Below are 18,513 nucleotides of genomic sequence, written 5' to 3' on the forward strand. Positions count from 1 at the left end.
AATAAAAACACTTCCAGAATGTACTTGCCATTTTCTCTTTCAATTAAATATATTTAAATCATTGTAGATACGAGGCCTGTCAATAAAGTATCGGACTTTTTTATTTTTTTCAAAAACTATATGGATTTCATTCATATGTTTTTACGTCAGACAAGCTTGAACCCTCGTGCGCATGCGTGAGTTTTTCCACGCCTGTCGGTGACGTCATTCGCCTGTGAGCACGCCTTTGGAAGGAGTGGTCCCGCCCCCTTGTCGGATTGTCATTGTCTGGAAATGGCGGAATGAAAAGGACTTTTTTTCCATCAGAATTTTTTCAGAAGCTGTTAGAGACTGGCACCTGGAAACCATTTGAAAAATTTATCTGGCTTTCGGTGAAAATTTTGCAGACTTCACAGAGAATAAGGACTTTTACTACAGCTTTCAGGACTGCTTTAAGGACGGTCGGTGCGCCGCGCTCCGAGCTGCGATGACGAGGCACAAACCACTGGATCATTTCTAAGCTGATGGCTCTGTGGATACGAGACCGTCGTGTGCTCTTTCTCTGGTTATCACAAGAGCTGGACATCATCCATTTTCAGGCAGATTTCACTTTTAACAAGAGATTTTGTCATGGAAAGCCGCGCGGAGGCTGCGCGCGTCACGACCGATTCGCTGATGAAGCGAGACAAAGGAACACCTCTGTTTCGGAGTGTTAGAGGACAAGTTTGGACATGTCTATCTCGGCTTTCAGTGCTTACCAGTCGAGTGAGTATAAGAGAAATTGTGGAGAGCTGGACATGTCCCAACTTGTCCTCTAACACTCCGAAACGGAGGTGTTGAATGAAATCCATATAGTTTTTGAAAAAAATAAAAAGGTCAGTTACTTTATTGACAGACCTCGTATTATGGCTTCATTTCTTCAGTAAAATAGAACATGATATTGTGTGACAGTATATGTTTTCTCTCTGCTCTGCTCCCTGGAACATTAATGAAGGATTAATCATTCATTTGTTAATGTCATGCAGTATAAATAGATCTGTCTTTCAAAATTCTGTGTAAACACTTATTATGAGGGAATTCTTGAATCAAATTTGAATGAGGATCTTCCAACATTTTTGTTGCATTCCACTAAGCAGTCAGAGAAGATGTTTCACCAAGACCAGCACTGGGACACTGCAAGAACTCAACCAATCCTGAGACTTCATGAAGGCCCTGTCACACCTTGATGATTTAGCCAGCATAAAAAACACTGGCATATGCTGGCGTAGGTCTAGTAAGTTTTGTGTAAGTTAAGAGCACGTTGAAGCATGCTAATATATGTTATAATACCCTAAGCACCTCGAACAATTTTGGGGATGCTGAAAATTTTCAATGAATGCCAGCGTATGACTCATATGCCACACACGTGGGACATAAGTTGTAGGCAAGTTATGCGATTGTTGACAGACATTTCTTGTAACTGATGCTGTTCACTGATTGGCTGAAAGCTGCTGTCCTCAGGCGAACAGACTTTCAAATATTAAACCATCACACACAGAGTAAATATAAAGTCTAACCTGTTCGTTTCAGTGGGATTCATTATCACAGTCTGACGAAATTGTATCCACATAAAGCCTCCTGATTTTAGAAAACAACACCTGAAAATACTTTAATTCCTTGTCATGGCTGAAGAAAAGTCCCTAATTATTAGACGTACATCCGCGTATGGCAGCATTTTTAATAAGGTTGGCATACGCAGGCTAAATCGTCAAGATGTGACAGGGCCTTGAGACTGAAGTTGTGGTGGTCTTGTTACTCTGCTGTTTTTTTCTTGACAGTAGGAACAGCTCACAGCATGCAGTCCTGAAAGGCATATTTTGAAGTCAATCTACAGTGACAGACTCGAGGTTACGAGCACATTAAGCGGAAGACAGGGTGTAGTTTATTAACTCCCACAATCTGCTAACCACCAGCGCATAACATGTAACATTTAAGTCAAAACTTCACGGACTTTGAAGACAAATGAAACATCAGATTTCAGGGAGAAATCTGTGTGTAGCTCAAATGCACGCCGCTTGTACATTATGCAACTGCCAAATCTGGTTTCCGCGGTAAACACAGCATATGCAGAGTGAATGTAGGAAGAAATTAACAACTGATGAATGAGATGAGCCTTCTGGAGCAACACCAGGTAAAGAGGAGAATGAGTGGAGAAGCTGCGATGAGAAAGGGGGGAAGAAGAGAAAGCAATTTGCATCTATATTTCATGGCAATTACAAGCTGCAGAACTGTTTGTTTGCAGATGGCAAATTAAGTGAGTGCTTCTATGCAAGTGTGTGTGTGTGTGTCTTAGGGAGAGAGAGAGAAAGAGAGAGAAATGAGGCTGGATGATAAAAGAAGAATATGCACAGTGTAACTCAAAGATTTTAACTCAGACAGACAAGAAGAGAGAGGGGCATCAATGGAAGAGGGTGAGGGAAGAAAGGTTGAGGGGTGACACAGACAGGGAGAAAGAGGGCAGCAAAACGGCTGTGACTGATGGGGGGGGGGGGGGGGGTGAGGAGAGCAAAGAGAGCTGTGGTGAGATGAGCTCAGACATGAAAGTATAGATAAGGGTGCCGAGCCAGATGCACAGTGGAGGCAAGATGCAAGAAGAGAGGAGGAGGAGAGACAGAAGGGAGGAGGAGGAACAGCAGGGCCAAACTAACGGGTCTTGACATGGTCACGTACTGGGATTTTTTTGCTTGTTGAGGCAGAATACAAGCATATTACTTATATCGCTGTGAGTTTTTAATTATTGCCGACAAGGAAATGAAAGCGAGCCCTATCGAAGCGTGAAGGAGAAGGAGGAGGAAAAGTGAGAGTGAGGGCAGGGAGGACATCCGAGGAGAGAGAGGCAGAGAGGATGGCTGTGGGCGCAGACGAGGAGAAATAAGGGAGCACAGGGTAGATAGCGTCTTAATTAAAGCATGCTTAGCCATATCTGTGGGGATCAGCTTTAGTGTCCTTTAGTGTCACAGTTCATTTAACTCTGATCCAAAAGAGACGAGAAACGGAGAGAAGAGCCTCCGCGACTCCTCGAACCCTCGCGATTGTAGCCAAAGAGCGTCAGTTCTCTGTCACCAGTAAGTCCAGTAAGAAAGAAAGAAAGGGGATCAGATGAATTGGCAGAGGAAGGAATGACAGCGACAGGCACCTTCTGACGGAGGAAAGGAAAAGAAGGGATGAAATAGATGACTGTCAGACGAAAATAGAAAGTTAAAAAAAGTAAAAAAAGGTGAAGACATGATGTTTGAAAGTGTAAAGCGTTGTTAAATGCATGTCCCAAAACCTGCTGACAGCACATTATCACAGAATATCAGAATCAGAATCGCCTTTATAGTCATTGTAATTTACACTTTAACGAGCTTTGAGGGCAACTCCAAAAGGTGCTTTTCTGAAGTGTGAGTAATTATTAGCCAAATAAAAGATAATAAAATTTAACAAAATAAATTATTTAAATATATGTGCAACTAAAAATAAAATGTAGACAAAATATAAAATGTAAAACAAGAAATTATGTACGACTGTGGAATCTCATGTATTGAGTAATTAAAAACATGATCTGTATAGTACAGAAAACAACAACGTAATAATAACTTTGTTATTTAGAAATGCACTGCAGCTCTCTTGGTAACTCTGATTTACTGCAAAAGCTGTTACAGGACAAAAAAGAGTGACAGGATAATGGCCTGGTTGCCAACCTGGGGTCCGAGCCCCTCTTAGGGGGATGCCAAAGATCACAGGGAGGTGCTCGACATTTTGTCTCTCTGAAGTTAGCAAACCGGAAACTTCACCTATATGTTTCATTTCTTCGAGTGTACTAAAAAAGACATAAGACACTTACTTCTCGCACACACACTCATCTTCAACCGCTTAGTCCAATCAAGGGTCGCGGGGAGCCTATCCCAGCAGTCATAGAGCTCGAGGCGGAGCACACCCAGGACAGGACGCTAGTCTGTCACAGGGCCACAAACAGACAAACAAACACATTCACACCTGCACGCACACCTACGGACAATTTAAAGATTCCAGTCCACCTAACCCGCATGTCTTTGGATGTGGGAGGAAACCGGAGCACCCGGAGGAAACCCACGCAAACACAGGGAGAACATGCAAACTCCACACAGAAAGGCCACAGGCGGGAATTGAACCCATGACCTTCTCGCTGTGAGGCAACAGTGCTAATCACTAAGCCATCGTGCTAGCCTTAGACACTTACTTGATAAACAAAATTAATTAAAAAGATCATTTTCTTTGCATAAACCAAAGAGGGTTTCTCACATGTGTTTTTAAAAGAAATAAGTAAATAATTGTATGAATCACTTTATTCTTTTTTTGGGTGAGGGGGTGGTTGTGCAAGGGCTGGGGGAGCTGAGCTGTACAATTAGAGGAGCTTTGAAGGAAATGCAGCACAACGTAAGTTCTATCAGAATACTCAGATCTTTAGTGGGGCCAAAAAGTATTTAGTCAGTCCCTGATTGTGCAAGATCCCCTACTTAGAAAGATGAGAGAGTCTGTAATTTTCATCATAGGTACACTTCAACTATGAGAGACAAAATGAGAAAAAAAAAAATCCAGGAAATCACATTGTAGGATTTTTAAAGAATTTATTTGTATATTATGGTGGAAAATAAGTATTTTGTCATTAACAAAAGTTCAACTCAATACTTTGTAACACAAACTTTGTTGGTAATGACAGAGGTCAAATGTTTCCTGTAAGTCTTCACCAGGTTTGCACACACTGTAGCTGGTATTTTGGCCCATTCCTCCATGCAGATCTCCTCTAGAGCCGTGATGTTTTGGGGCTGTCACTGGGCAACACAGACTTTCAACTCCCTCAACAAATTTTCTATGGGGTTGAGGTCTGGAGACTGGCTTTGCCACTCCATGACCTTGAAATGCTTTTTATGGAGCCACTCCTTTGTTGCCCAAGCAGTGTGTTTGGGAACATTGTCATGCTGGAAGACCCAGCCATGTTGCATCTTCAATGATCTCACTGATGGAAGGAGGTTTTGGCTTAAAATCTCACAATACATGGCCACGTTCATTCTTCCCTTAACACAGATCAGTTGTACTGTCCCCTTTGCAGAAAAACAGCCCCAAAGCATGATGTTTCCACCCCCATGCTTCACAGTAGGTATGGTGTTCTTGGGATGCAACTCAGCATTCGTCTTCCTCCAAACATGACTAGTTGAGTTTCTACTAAAAAGTTCTATTTTGGTTTCATCTGACCACATGATATTCTCCCAATCCTCTTCTGGATCATATGCTCTCTGGCAAACTTCAGACGGGCCTAGACACGTATTGGCTTAAGCAGGGGGACATGCCTGGCACTGCAGGATTTGAGTCCCTCTCTGCGTAGTGTGTAGCCTTTGTTACTTTGGTCCCAGCAATCTGCAGGTCATTCATCAGGTCCCTCCGTTTAGTTCTGGGATTTTTGTTCACTCATGATCATTTTGACCCGCCGGGATGAGATCTGGCGTGGAGCCCCAGATCAAGGGAGATTATCAATGGTCTTGTATGTCTTCCATTTTCTTACAATTGCTCCAACAGTTGATTTATTCACACCAACCTGCTTGACTATTGGAAACTCGCTCTTCCCAGCCTGGTGCCCATCTACAATTTTCTTTCTGGTGTCCTACAACAGCTCTTTGGTCTTGGCCATGGTTGAGTTTGGAGTCTGACTGTTTGAGGATGTGGACAGGTGCCTTTTATACAGATAACAAGTTCAAACAGATGCCATTAATGCAGGTACAACCCAGTCTCATGTTTTTTTTTTCGTGCTCCCGTGACAAAATGAGTAAAATTTTCGTGACAGGGTTTTTTTTAACTTACTATTCCTAACCCTACTCCTACCCCGACCCTAACCTTAACCATAACCTAATCTTACTCTTTCCCCCCACCCTAACCATAACCACCCCGACCCCCCGCTTCACTTTTAATTTCGTGCAGTCATCACGGAATGAAATAGAATGAATTTATGCTGCTGTGACAAAAATGAGGTGCTTTTCATCACAATATCACGAACCAATAGATTAATGCATATTTCGTCCTGCTGAATCATGACTTGCCATGAGACCAGGTTGTGCAGGTAACAGATGGAGGACAGAAACGCTTTTTAAAGAAGAAGTTACAGGTCTGTAAGAGCCAGAAATCTTGCTTGTTTGTGGGTGACCAAATACTTATTTTCCACCATAATATACAAATAAATTCTTTAAAAAATGTGATTTACTGAATTTTTTTTTTCTCATTTTGTCTGTCTTAGTTGAAATGTACCTATGATGAAAATTACAGACCTCTCTCATCTTTCTAAGTAGGAGAACTTGCACAATCAGGGGCTGACTTAATACTTTTTGGCCCCACTGTATTAGTCATCGGCTCTCAACCAATAAGAACTGTGCACATCCCTTAAAACATCAATGATCTCATTCACCTCTTGCTGTTTACAGCTCACCAACAAGACATCTCCTCCTCCACCCCGCTGCCACCAGTTGGTCCCTGTCCTCTGCCTGGGGGTAGACTCTGCCCTGCCATTTCCATCAGCAGGAATTGCAATCATATCAACTCTACTCTCTACCATGATGGGGACCAGTGCCAAATCTACTACACCATACACTAGAAGTTTCTGTACATTATCATGTTGCATTAAAATTATCACAACACATGCACATTTTTAAGATTGTAACATAAAAAGCAACATATGTGCACTAGCACATACAGACTCTGTTCAAACCGCATGAAATTCAAAACCAGTGTGATTACTTTTTTTAATATGTTTCAACACCAAAGCAAGTGGACCACTTCAAGGAATATCTTTCAAATCAGTTGGTGACACATTGAGGCCAAATCTTGCACAGCTCATGATGGAACAAAGGAACAATGTTCACAAATGGTTTTGGAATACTGTGAATCAGTGGTTTGAGTTAACTGTCTGTAATTCATTGTTTTGTTTTGCCACAATGCCCTGCCACAAAGACTATTTATTTCTTAATTAGGGTTTTGAGTTTCTTGTTCTGTTTTCTATTTTTAACTAGAATTTTCCCACATAATGGGCATTGCTGGGCAGTATGTCTCAAGGTCATGTTTTAGGTTTATTTTGATAGCTCCATATCTCCTCTGGAATGCCGGCAGCATGTCTCAGGGCCGTGTTCTTGGTATAACTTCATATCTCCTCTTGAAGGCCATGATGTATACTGTTCTTGGCATACCATGCTACAGACAAAACACAGTTTCACTTTTAGACATACCATTTCCGATAGCAATGCAAACATGTCACCTGCACATAAGGTCAAACATAAACACTTTTTCACCTAATCACATAGCAGGGAAGGCCTGCTCACTTGAAGGTTGGCCAAGTACAGGCTTAAAATGCAAGCAAGCCCAGAGGTTGGGGCTCTTGTTAGCAGCGGTGCATGTGACGTCTGCTTTCAAGATCCCAGCGCCGTAATGGGGACTCTTTTTGTTCAATCTGGGCATCTCTTTAATGCAGCATCTGGTTTTCTAAGTCCATCTCCTGGTCAATATTTGAATCTTAAGTTCACTCACAACATAAAACTACCAGGGTGGGAATCTCAGGCAGAAAATCCTCATGTTCTTCCCTGCAGGTACTGGTTTGTTAGTTTTGTGGACAGCAGTGAGGAGCACATGGCCTGTCCAGTGTTCAGTAAGTAGACAAACTACATGTCAGTTTTAAGAGCCGTTCACCATTTTTGGTAATTTACCCAACATCCGCATATTGTCTAGAACCTTTTCGCTAACACTTCTGAAGACAGGTCAGATAAGATCTGGGAGGATGTGCCAATGCCACAAGGTGCCAGATCCACCACACTATGGAATCACCTTGGGTCCTGGATGGCAACCATCCAGGCAGACAACCAATCCATCCCTACTTCTCAAAAGTACTCATCTATGTGCTATAGCCAAGCACAACATGAACATCACCTTCACCTGCTCCGTCTGTTTGGGTCCTCAACAATGAGGCACCTGCTCACTGGTGGTGAATAGTGCCACATGGCCAAAATGCTGACATTCCCTCATAATCTTCATTCCCATGTCCATTAAGCATATTTTTTCTACGACTCTGGGCACCAGCATCTTTATTCAATTTCTCTAAATGACAACGGAGCACAGGCAGCCGCCTCCAGAAATGCTGCACCCAGAGTCTTTTTTCAGACTTTAGCACGTTTTGGTGCACCAGCACTTAGCTGAAAATCCCTGAATGTTGAAGAAAAGTGCTGTGATGTCATTGCAGCTACTCATGAGCTGTTTATTGTTGTCATAGACAGCAATAAATTTGCTTGAGGGGCACCCCCCCCCCCAACACTGAAAATACTGAAAGTGTTTGGATGAAGCATTTTTGAACTTAACTGAGTCAGGGCCAAATAGCATTTTCATGCTCAAATGGCATTATAGTGATGCCTTGCATTCACCCATTCACAAACACACCAATTGCTGCATCTTGCTGTGCAAGGTGCACAACTATGCATGTGGAACAACTTTGGGGTTAAGGATGTTGCCCATGGGCCCTTAGCAGCTTTAGAGTCTGATGGAGAATTTGAACAGTCTTGCCTCAATCCATCACTTTAACCACTAAACCATCACCTAAATAATATGTGAAGAACCATTTTGTCTTGTTCACTGTCCAATTAATCCATCACCAGATGAGCATTTCCTAAACATCCAGCTGGTGGTAGACATATCTATGGGATATTACATGGACAAAACAAAGTTGGTTTTTAGACTGAGCTGGTACATCAAAGTTCAGCAGGTTTTAATAAGTCTGTCCTCACTAGCATCCATCTATCTCCCCATCTGTCATCAGTTAATTGCTGCATTTTAATTTCAAGGAACATGGAGGTTAGTTTTAATATGTTGTTTTTGTTTGCATAAATGATATTTAACTGACAGCCATTTTATATATATTTAATATAATGATTTCAGGCAAAACTGGAAGTCTTGCATTTCTTTGCAGCATGAAAGCCAATACGCACAAACCCATCCATCCATCCATTTTCTTCCGCTTTAGCCGGACTCGGGTCGCGGGGGCAGCAGCTCAAACAAAGCCGCCCAGACCTCCCGATCCACACACACCTCCCCAGCTCCTCCGGGGCGTTCCCAAGCCAGCTGAGAGACGTAGTCCCTCCAGCGTGTCCTGGGTCTTCCTCCCAATGGGACATGCCCGGAACACCTCTCCAGCGAGGGGTCCAGGGGGCATCCGGAAAAGATGCCCGAGGCACCTCAGCTGGCTCCTTTTGACGTGGAGGAGCAGCGGCTCGACTCCGAGCTCCTCCCAAGTGATTGAGCTCCTCACCCTATCTCTAAGGGAGCACCCAGCCACCCTGGGGAGGAAACTCATCTCGGCCATTTGTACTCGCGATCTCATTCTTTCGGTCATGAGCCAAATCTCATGACCATAGGTGAGGGTCGGAACGTAGATCGATCGGTAAATCGAGAGCTTTGCCCTCCTGCTCAGCTCTCTCTTCACCACAATGGTCCGATACAGCGACCGCATCACTGCAGACGCTGCACCGATCCGTCTGTCGATCTCACGCTATATCCGTCCCTCGCTCGTGAACAAGCCCCCGAGATACTATAACTCCTCCACTTGAGGCAAGGACACTTCACCGACCTGAAGAGGGCAAAGCAACTTTTTCCGGTCAAGAACCATGGCCTCGGATTTGGAGGTGCTGATTTTCATCCTGGACACTTCAGACTCGGCTGCAAACCACCCCAGTGCACACTGAAGGTCCTGATTTGATGAAGCCAACAGCACCACATCGTCCTCAAACAGCAGAGATGAGATTCTGTGGTTCACTCTACACCCTGGCTGTGCCTAGAAATTCTGTCCGTAAAGGTAATGAATAGAACTGGTAACAAAGGGCAGCCCTGGCAGAAGCCAACGTGCACTGGAAACAGGTTTGACTTACTACCGGTAATGTAAACCAAGCTCCTGTTGCAGTCATACAGGAACCGGATAGCCCTTAGCAAAGGACCCGGGACCCCGTACTCCCGGAACACCCCCCCACAGGGTGCCCCGAGGGACACGGTCGAACGCCTTCTCTAGATCCACAAAGCACATGTGGACTGGTTGGGCGAACACCCATGAACCCTCGAGCACCCAATGGAGGGTGTAGAGCTGGTCCAGTGTGCCACGACCAGGACGAAAACCACACTGCTCCTCCTGAATCCGAGGTTCGACTATCAGTTGAATTCTCCTCTCCAGTACTCTGGAATAGACCTTACTGGGGAGGCTGAGGAGTGTGATCCCCTACAGTTGGAACACACCCTCCAGTCCCCCTTCTTAAACAGAGGGACCACCACCCTGGTATGCCAATCCAGAGGCACTGTCCCTGACTGCCATGCGATGTTGCAGAGGCATGTCAACCAAGACAGTCCCACAACATCCAGAGACTTAAGGTACCCAGGACGGATTTCATCCACCCCAGGAGCCTTGCCACCGAGGAGCTTTCTGACCACCTCGGCCTGGTTAATGGATGAGTCCGCCTCTGAGTCCCCAGTCTCTGCTTCCCCTTCGGAAGACTTGATGATGGGATTGATGGCTTGATACGTACAAACCTTGGTACAATAATACATAAGAATGAACAGAGATTGCCTCCCAAATTTGGGACTAGTAAGCCACTTGGGGTTGCCACAAATGGAAAAGAGAGAGAGAAAAAAGAACTGTGCATGAAATTGCACAAAATTCACTACACATGATCTTGGATCATACAGGGTGAGAGAGAGAGAGAGAACACTCCAGATAAAAAAAGATTAAAAACCACACAGTGCTGGGTGAGCAGTAGCAGGTTCACCACAGTTCAAGTCCACTCATGCCCATTCTCCATGTTATACAGCTTGTGTGGAGTTGCATTAGACAGGGCATCCAGTGTAAAACATGACACCAAATCAACGTGTGGCTCCATAGATGACCCTGAGCAAAAAAACTGAAACAGAAGCCACAAGAAATTGTGATTCTGGCAAGCCCAATCAGTTTTTCAGCATTATACAATACTGCAGATTTAACAGCAGAGTGCAAAAATGACTTCTGTGTATGTTCAACGGACTCACGGCAAGGACAAGCTCAGATAGAATACTTAACTTGGAGAAACAAAGAGAGATAGTGAGTTAGAAGAAGGATGGATCAAGGTAACACAGTGATGGATGACTCACAGATTTATCAGAATCAAAGAGCCACACAGAGATAGAAAAGAATAAAATGTGGCTGTTTGTGTGCTTGCCTGTGGGTATAAAAAGAATTAGAGGGAGAAGAGTGCACAATGTGAAGTGCATATCGCATATATGCTTTCATGTAAAGGTGTCAGTATATATATATATATATATATATATATATATATATATATATATATATATATATATATATATATATATATATATATATATATATATATATATATATATACTGCAAACTTTGCAAAGAAAACTTCACAAATCAGCGAAATATCAGCGCTGCAGGTAAAACATCCATTCTGTTCATCTGCTTTACTCCATTTCTGTCCATCCACCATTTATCAATAATCATCCATCCTTTCATCTTCCTTTCAGGAAAAATATCATCCACCCATTTCAGCATGTTAGTTTTTGGATCCATCTCTCTCTTTCTCAGCAGGCTGTACCTGGTATCTCTCGGCCGTTTCGGACCCAACGCAGGGTGGCGGCTGGCTTGCTCCGCATTGACACACAAGTCAGTTCCACCTCACCGCCTTCCACAGCATCCTTCTTCACCTCGACTGTGGGCGTTTCGGGGGGCACCAACACAGACAGCATGGCCACCTGATGGTGTGTGGCATTGGTGTAGAGCTGGCAGGAGTAGCCGCCCTCATCCGACACGCTAACGTTGGATAATGTGATGAGCACCAGGCGCGGCGTGAAATGCACCATCTGGAAACGGTCATCCTTCAGAGCTGTTTGTGGAGTGGGGGGAGGGAGGGTGAGATAAGGGGTGGATGAGGTGGATCACAGAGAGAGAAGATGAGTGTTAGCTAATATATAGACAGGGACACATTCAGTCTCTCGTTCACGTCACTCAGTGTAGAGCCGATCACTTAGTCAAACCCGCATGGTTTTAGAAACAGACATGGGGAAGAGTGTTCTGGAGTATCAGTGCTAACTGCTACACCATCATGCAGATGGTATTTTGATCATGTTCAAGAATACAAGATTAAATTTGCATACAATGAAAAAGTTCTATTGCAATTCATTGTTGAGTCACAATCGCTTGGTTAAGCAAGTAGGTGTTCCACTTTGGACATGATCTACAACCCTACACAAACTGGAACACAGTACAATGCACTGTAAAAAAGAAAAAAGAAAAAAGTGTCAACTGTTTTGAAAAAAGTACTAACTAATGAAAAAAACCCATCTTTAATAACACTAGTTTGTTGGCTGCCTTGGATGTCATTGTGACAAAGTGTTACCTTTTGTGTCTAATATTTTCACCTTGTGACATCACAAAGGTGTTCTGGAGAAAAATGTAGAAATCTGACCATCTTCCTCTGTCTGCCAGTGAAGGTATCAATGGTTGGGTATTGGATGTATGATGCACTCGTATGCATGCGCTGAGTGCCACTCTTGTTCGTAATGTTTCTAAGACAAACATAAGGCACTAAAAGTTTTTTTTCTGGTTTTGGGTTTTATTACAAGTAACATACTTCATGTCTGTGCATTAAACAATGACTGCCAAAATCTATCATTCTGATGCTTTAACACATTTTCCTGGCAGGCTTTTATAGAGTGTTATTTTGAATAATTTGAGTTGTGAAATGTCTTGGTTTGTGGGGCTGCCAGGGTTGGACAGCAGATGAGTGGGTAGCACAGTTGTCTCAAAAGAAGGCTGTGGGCTTAGTTTCTCCAAAGCCCACCTTTCTTTTTTTTTTACCTCTACCAAGGATGTTTTGTTTTCAACTGTGTACCTTTGTTTGTACTTAAAAAAGTGAAAAGAAAAATTAATGGGCTCCTCCCAGACCCATACCCCACCCTTCCACCAAATTTCAACAAAATCACTCCATTATTCTTTGCGTAATCCTGCTAAATTTTGCTGAGTAAAGGTGCATTTACACATAGGCAAGGCGCGTTACGAATGTCATATTTGCGTCATTCTTGGCACATTCCTGACATTCTTAATGTGACTTAACGCATCTGAATAGGTTTCTTAATAGTGAGTGATATTCGTGATGCTTTTGGAGCATGTTTTTGCCTGTCAAAAAATCTGCCATGAATGTCACGCACCACCCTCATTTCGTCTCATGTCGCGAAGGTCACAACTGAGCATGTTGAGCCATCTTGATTAGTGATGATCCTTAATAGAGAGTGACAGCGTTGTTCTCTGATGTGCGCACAATTAAACCCTGCTGCACCGCATTCAGTTTCATTGTTGCAGTATGCTGAACAAGGACAGTGACGCCAAGTCTGCTAAAAGTCTCGTTCCAGCGCTCCTCAGCGCGGTCCTGCAGGTGTTCCACCTGCTGCATGTGCCTGAAATTTGGGAAAAAGAGCGAGACGAGAGCTGCGTGAAGCCACACATGGCATTCTCCGTCTCCTCCTCCTCTCTGCACCACTCCATGGCACAGAGCCCAACTAAGCATGCAGTCACAAAGTTCTGCTGTGGCTGTTTAGGAAAAACTGGAGCGATCTGAATTGTTCAGCAGCTGATGGTTGGATGAATATGGGTGTGTGTGTGGAGACAATCTGCCTCATTCACAACGTGACAGAACTTAATGCTGCGCTGTTAAGCGCGATAGCGCGCAACAACGCGGGACATTATTCTTGACCATGCATAATGGTTCCTGATAATTCACCAGCAACACGTGACGCCTCTGCCCTGAATCCTCACATTCGTGATCAGCGGCCAAGAATGTTTTTTTTTTTTTTTTGTGACGTGCCGTCGTTATGTGTAAATGCAGCATAAAATTTACTTTGCTGGGATAACATTTGGTCCCATTCTAAATATGCGTACTCTAAAACAGGGCTAAATCAACTCAACATAGTGTAAAATCAACTCTTATTGGAGTAAAACCACTTGCATTGACTAGACGGTGTCACCAACTGAACGGTCCACCCTAAAACTCGAACCGCCCTGCCTTCACTGCGCATGCATCATCAGCCGTGGTTCAGTCATTATCACCTTGTTTCTGCTTAAACTGCACTCCGGCCATCATCTGTCTCAGCGACAGATTTCTAAAGCTTTTGTACAACAATTATTTCCACATAAATTCAGCATTATTTCATCAGAAAAGACAGAGGAAGCGACCACAGTGCACATTCAGATCACCCACTGCGTGTTATGATCTGACTGTCCGTTTCACCTGGGGCAGCCTGTCAGTGTGCGCGCCGTGCGCTCGCTCGATGCAGCCCACGTGAGGGCAGCAAACAGACACATGCGTGTCACAGTGGACAGTTGTTAGGTTATGTCCGTCCAAACACAGTACGTATTCCAGCTGGGACGTCCAGAACCAGAGATCTATCTCAACAGCTGCCGCTGTCAGTGGACACACCCCCTGTCAAAGAACATGATGGTGATTATGACATGTATTTTGATGTAAGATGTGTTACTTTCACCCACATGGTTCTGTTTTCCCCAAAGTGATAGCACCCATGGCCAGTATTTACAAAGTGTTTTTGAAAAATGCAGTCTCTGAATAATCTAATATGGCCACTGCATTTATTTTTTTATTTTGGCATTATGCATTCTAACCAATTGGTATTTCTGCTACTTAGTATAATTCTGGGATAATTTGGTAAACTGCGGCTGTATTTATGGGCCTACTTGGATGGGAACTCTATGAATCAGGTACTTAAAAAGATTCCTTGGACCATGTGCAACTGTACAATCTATTAAATACACACTTTACATCATTGAGGAAGGAAGGTTTTGTTCTACATGTTCAACAGAAGGACCTGAAGCCATCATTCAAAATATGACATTGTCCAATTTTTAAGAGAGCACTCAATCACCATGACCTGAAAGGCTACTGATCAGGGAGAAAACCATCAATCCAAAAGGCACATTAAAATCAATGTCTTGGCCTTTGTCCTGGTGATCAAGTGTAATATTTTGTCGAGATTTTTCATGTTGGGAATATTTCACATGAAAGCTTTTAACCATGGTGTTTGTAAAACTATGCCCACAACTGTATGTGTCAAAGCTCTCTGATGTTGATTGTTAGATGTAATACCTTTGGGCATTGCTATTCTGGGAAAACTATGCCCTCTGTATGTGCACCTCATGTCATATTAACTCAGATGTGGACCAAATGATGGCACTGAGACAGTATGAAAACAAAGGTTTGTCTGAGTGAATGGTGATGTAGTTTGTTCATAGTATATGAATGCAAAGATGACCAAACTCTAACATGGGTAACATGGGTAGGGAGAGGTCCCATGGGAAAAAAAGCTTTTCAACCTACCATCCCTGGTTCTCAAGAACAGGCACCTAAGTGGCTCTACGCTACTCTTTTCTACTTTCCTATTTCACCCTTCCTTTTTAGATATTTAGATATACCTTTATATACTAGCATAGTTCCACCTTAGAATTGGAATATAATATATAAGATATATCTTACTGAATTTTCATGGGTACCAGATCTGCCACAATGGTATGAACTAAAAAAAATTCAACCAGTATTAAATTGGTGCAAACCAGCTCTATGTAATTCTAGATTATTTTCATCACTTGGTAACTAAGTGACAAGTGAACCCCACCTGCTGTATCAAACAATAAATGTACCTTCAGAGGTGTTTTTCTTGTATCTATGTGTAAGTGGAGTGTTTTTGACAGCAACTCTGCCCACTATTACAGTACAAGATGTCCCAACTTCATCCTGTATTAAGCTGTCAATCATTATTTTTTGACAGCAATGTCCACTGTCAGTCTGGATTAATGATGCTCATACCCATGTCTTCATGCGCTCTGTGTAACACCTGATGAAATGACTGCAATAAGCTTTGTTCGGGACACTATCAGCATTCATGACAAACACATGATGAATCCATATGATCATGAAACAGGTTTTTTATTTGTATGTAATTGGCTGATTTGTATACTATTTCCAACACCTCAAACAAATTAACTTCAACCTAAGTCTCAAACTGAGAGCCTGAATGTCAGACAGGGCACTGACATTCACATTTAGTCTATAAGCCAGTCATCAATTTTGACCTAATCGGTACCACATAAGGTGATGAAACAACACTTAGAATCCAGCCTCAGTGTACCATGGCCTACACAAAAATGCATTATAACATCCCAGGGTGGTAGCTGTAGCCAGCTGGGGGTCACTGAAGATTTACACAGAGGTCAAAATGTAAAAATGCTTCAATCATGTTGAAAACTATACTACATTATTTGTCTGATCATAATTATTCATATAAGGTATAGTTTGGACTATCTATGACTGAATGTTCTTGAGTTATGGGGTAAAAACAGCAAAAATGGTGACAAAGGTCAATTTTAGTTTGAACAATGTCAAAAGTTAAAGTTGCTCCAATTTCAGTAAAAAATGATGCAAGTTACTGGTTGAAATAAAAGGATTAATAAATGAAACAGTTTTAACTGTGTTGAATGTTAGGTCTCCAAACATGCATGGCAAATGGTGCACGCTATTCTTTTTTAGAACCCTATTAACTCAAACAACAATTTGCATCATTTTTTTTTTTTTTTTTTAACTGAAATTGGAACAACTTTTGGCCCCTGTACAAACTGAAATGGACCTTTGTCACCATGTGTGTTGTTTATACCCCCCTTTCGCGGCCTCTCAGTTTCGCGGATTTTTTTTTTGTGCAATTTTGCTTTTTCTTTTTTTTTTTTTTTTTTTTTTTGTTACAATGCATTGTGTTCTGCGTCCTTATCAGGTGGGCCGGTCGCAGTACCGGTCGGCATCACCCAAGGCGCCAAGGCGCATTATATTGTAAGGCAAAGCCATAGAATAATTACAGAAAAACCCCAACGGTCAAATTGACCCCCTGTGAGCAAGCACTTGGCGACAGTGGGAAGGAAAAACTCCCTTTTAACAGGAAGAAACCTCCAGCAGAACCAGGCTCAGGGAGGGGCAGTCTTCTGCTGGGACTGGCTGGGGCTGAGGGAGAGAACCAGGAAAAAGACATGCTGTGGAGGGGAGCAGAGATCAATCACTAATGATTAAATGCAGAGTGGTGCATACAGAGCAAAAAGAGAAAGAAACACTCAGTGCATCATGGGAACCCCCCAGCAGTCTAAGTCTATAGCAGCATAACTAAGGGATGGTTCAGGGTCACCTGATCCAGCCCTAACTATACACTTTAGCAAAAAGGAAGGTTTTAAGCCTAATCTTAAAAGCAGAGAGGGTGTCTGTCTCCCTGATCCGAATTGGGAGCTGGTTCCACAGGAGAGGAGCCTGAAAGCTGAAGGCTCTGCCTCCCATTCTACTCTTAAAAACCCTAGGAACTACAAGTAAGCCTGCAGTCTGAGAGCGAAGCGCTCTATTGGGGTGATATGGTACTATGAGGTCCCTAAGATAAGATGGGACCTGATTATTCAAAACCTTATAAGTAAGAAGAAGAATTTTAAATTCTATTCTAGAATTAACAGGAAGCCAATGAAGAGAGGCCAATATGGGTGAAATATGCTCTCTCCTTCTAGTCCCCGTCAGTACTCTAGCTGCAGCATTTTGAATTAACTGAAGGCTTTTCAGGGAACTTTTAGGACAACCTGATAATAATGAATTACAATAGTCCAGCCTAGAGGAAATAAATGCATGAATTAGTTTTTCAGCATCACTCTGAGCAAGACCTTTCTAATTTTAGAGATATTGTACAAATGCAAAAAAGCAGTCCTACATATTTGCTTAATATGCGCATTGAAGGACATATCCTGATCAAAAATGACTCCAAGATTTCTCACAGTATTACTAGAGGTCAGGGTAATGCCATCCAGAGTAAGGATCTGGTTAGACACCATGTTTCTAAGATTTGTGGGGCCAAGTATAATAACTTCAGTTTTATCTGAGTTTAAAAGCAGGAAATTAGAGGTCATCCATGTCTTTATGTCTGTAAGACAATCCTGCAGTTTAGCTAATTGATGAGTGTCCTCTGGCTTCATGGATAGATAAAGCTGAGTATCATCTGCGTAACAATGAAAATTTAAGCAATGCTGTCTAATAACACTGCCTAAGGGAAGCATGTATAAAGTGAATAAAATTGGTCCTAGCACAGAACCTTGTGGAACTCCATAATTAACCTTAGTATGTGAAGAAGATTCCCCATTTACATGAACAAATTGTAATCTATTCGATAAATATGATTCAAACCACCGCAGTGCAATGCCTTTAATACCTATGGCATGCTCTAATCTCTGTAATAAAAGTTTATGGTCAACAGTATCAAAAGCAGCACTGAGGTCTAACAGGACAAGCACAGAGATGAGTCCACTGTCTGAGGCCAAAAGAAGATCATTTCTAACCTTCATTAATGTTGTTTCTGTAGTATGATGAATTCTAAAACTTGACTGAAACTCTTCAAATA

General features: G+C 42.6%; 1 protein-coding gene across 1 annotated transcript in view; it reads right to left on the reverse strand.

The window, feature by feature from the left end:
- The window catches only part of cadm4 (cell adhesion molecule 4), a 365,953-nt gene that overhangs the window by 238,489 nt on the left and 108,951 nt on the right, over positions 1-18,513 (reverse strand). The window contains 1 exon segment of the mRNA XM_034174031.1: positions 11,634-11,921. Within this exon segment, the coding sequence (XP_034029922.1) occupies positions 11,634-11,921 (288 nt within the window).

Source organism: Thalassophryne amazonica, chromosome 7 (assembly GCF_902500255.1).
Source record: "Thalassophryne amazonica chromosome 7, fThaAma1.1, whole genome shotgun sequence".
Lineage (NCBI taxonomy): Eukaryota > Metazoa > Chordata > Actinopteri > Batrachoidiformes > Batrachoididae > Thalassophryne > Thalassophryne amazonica.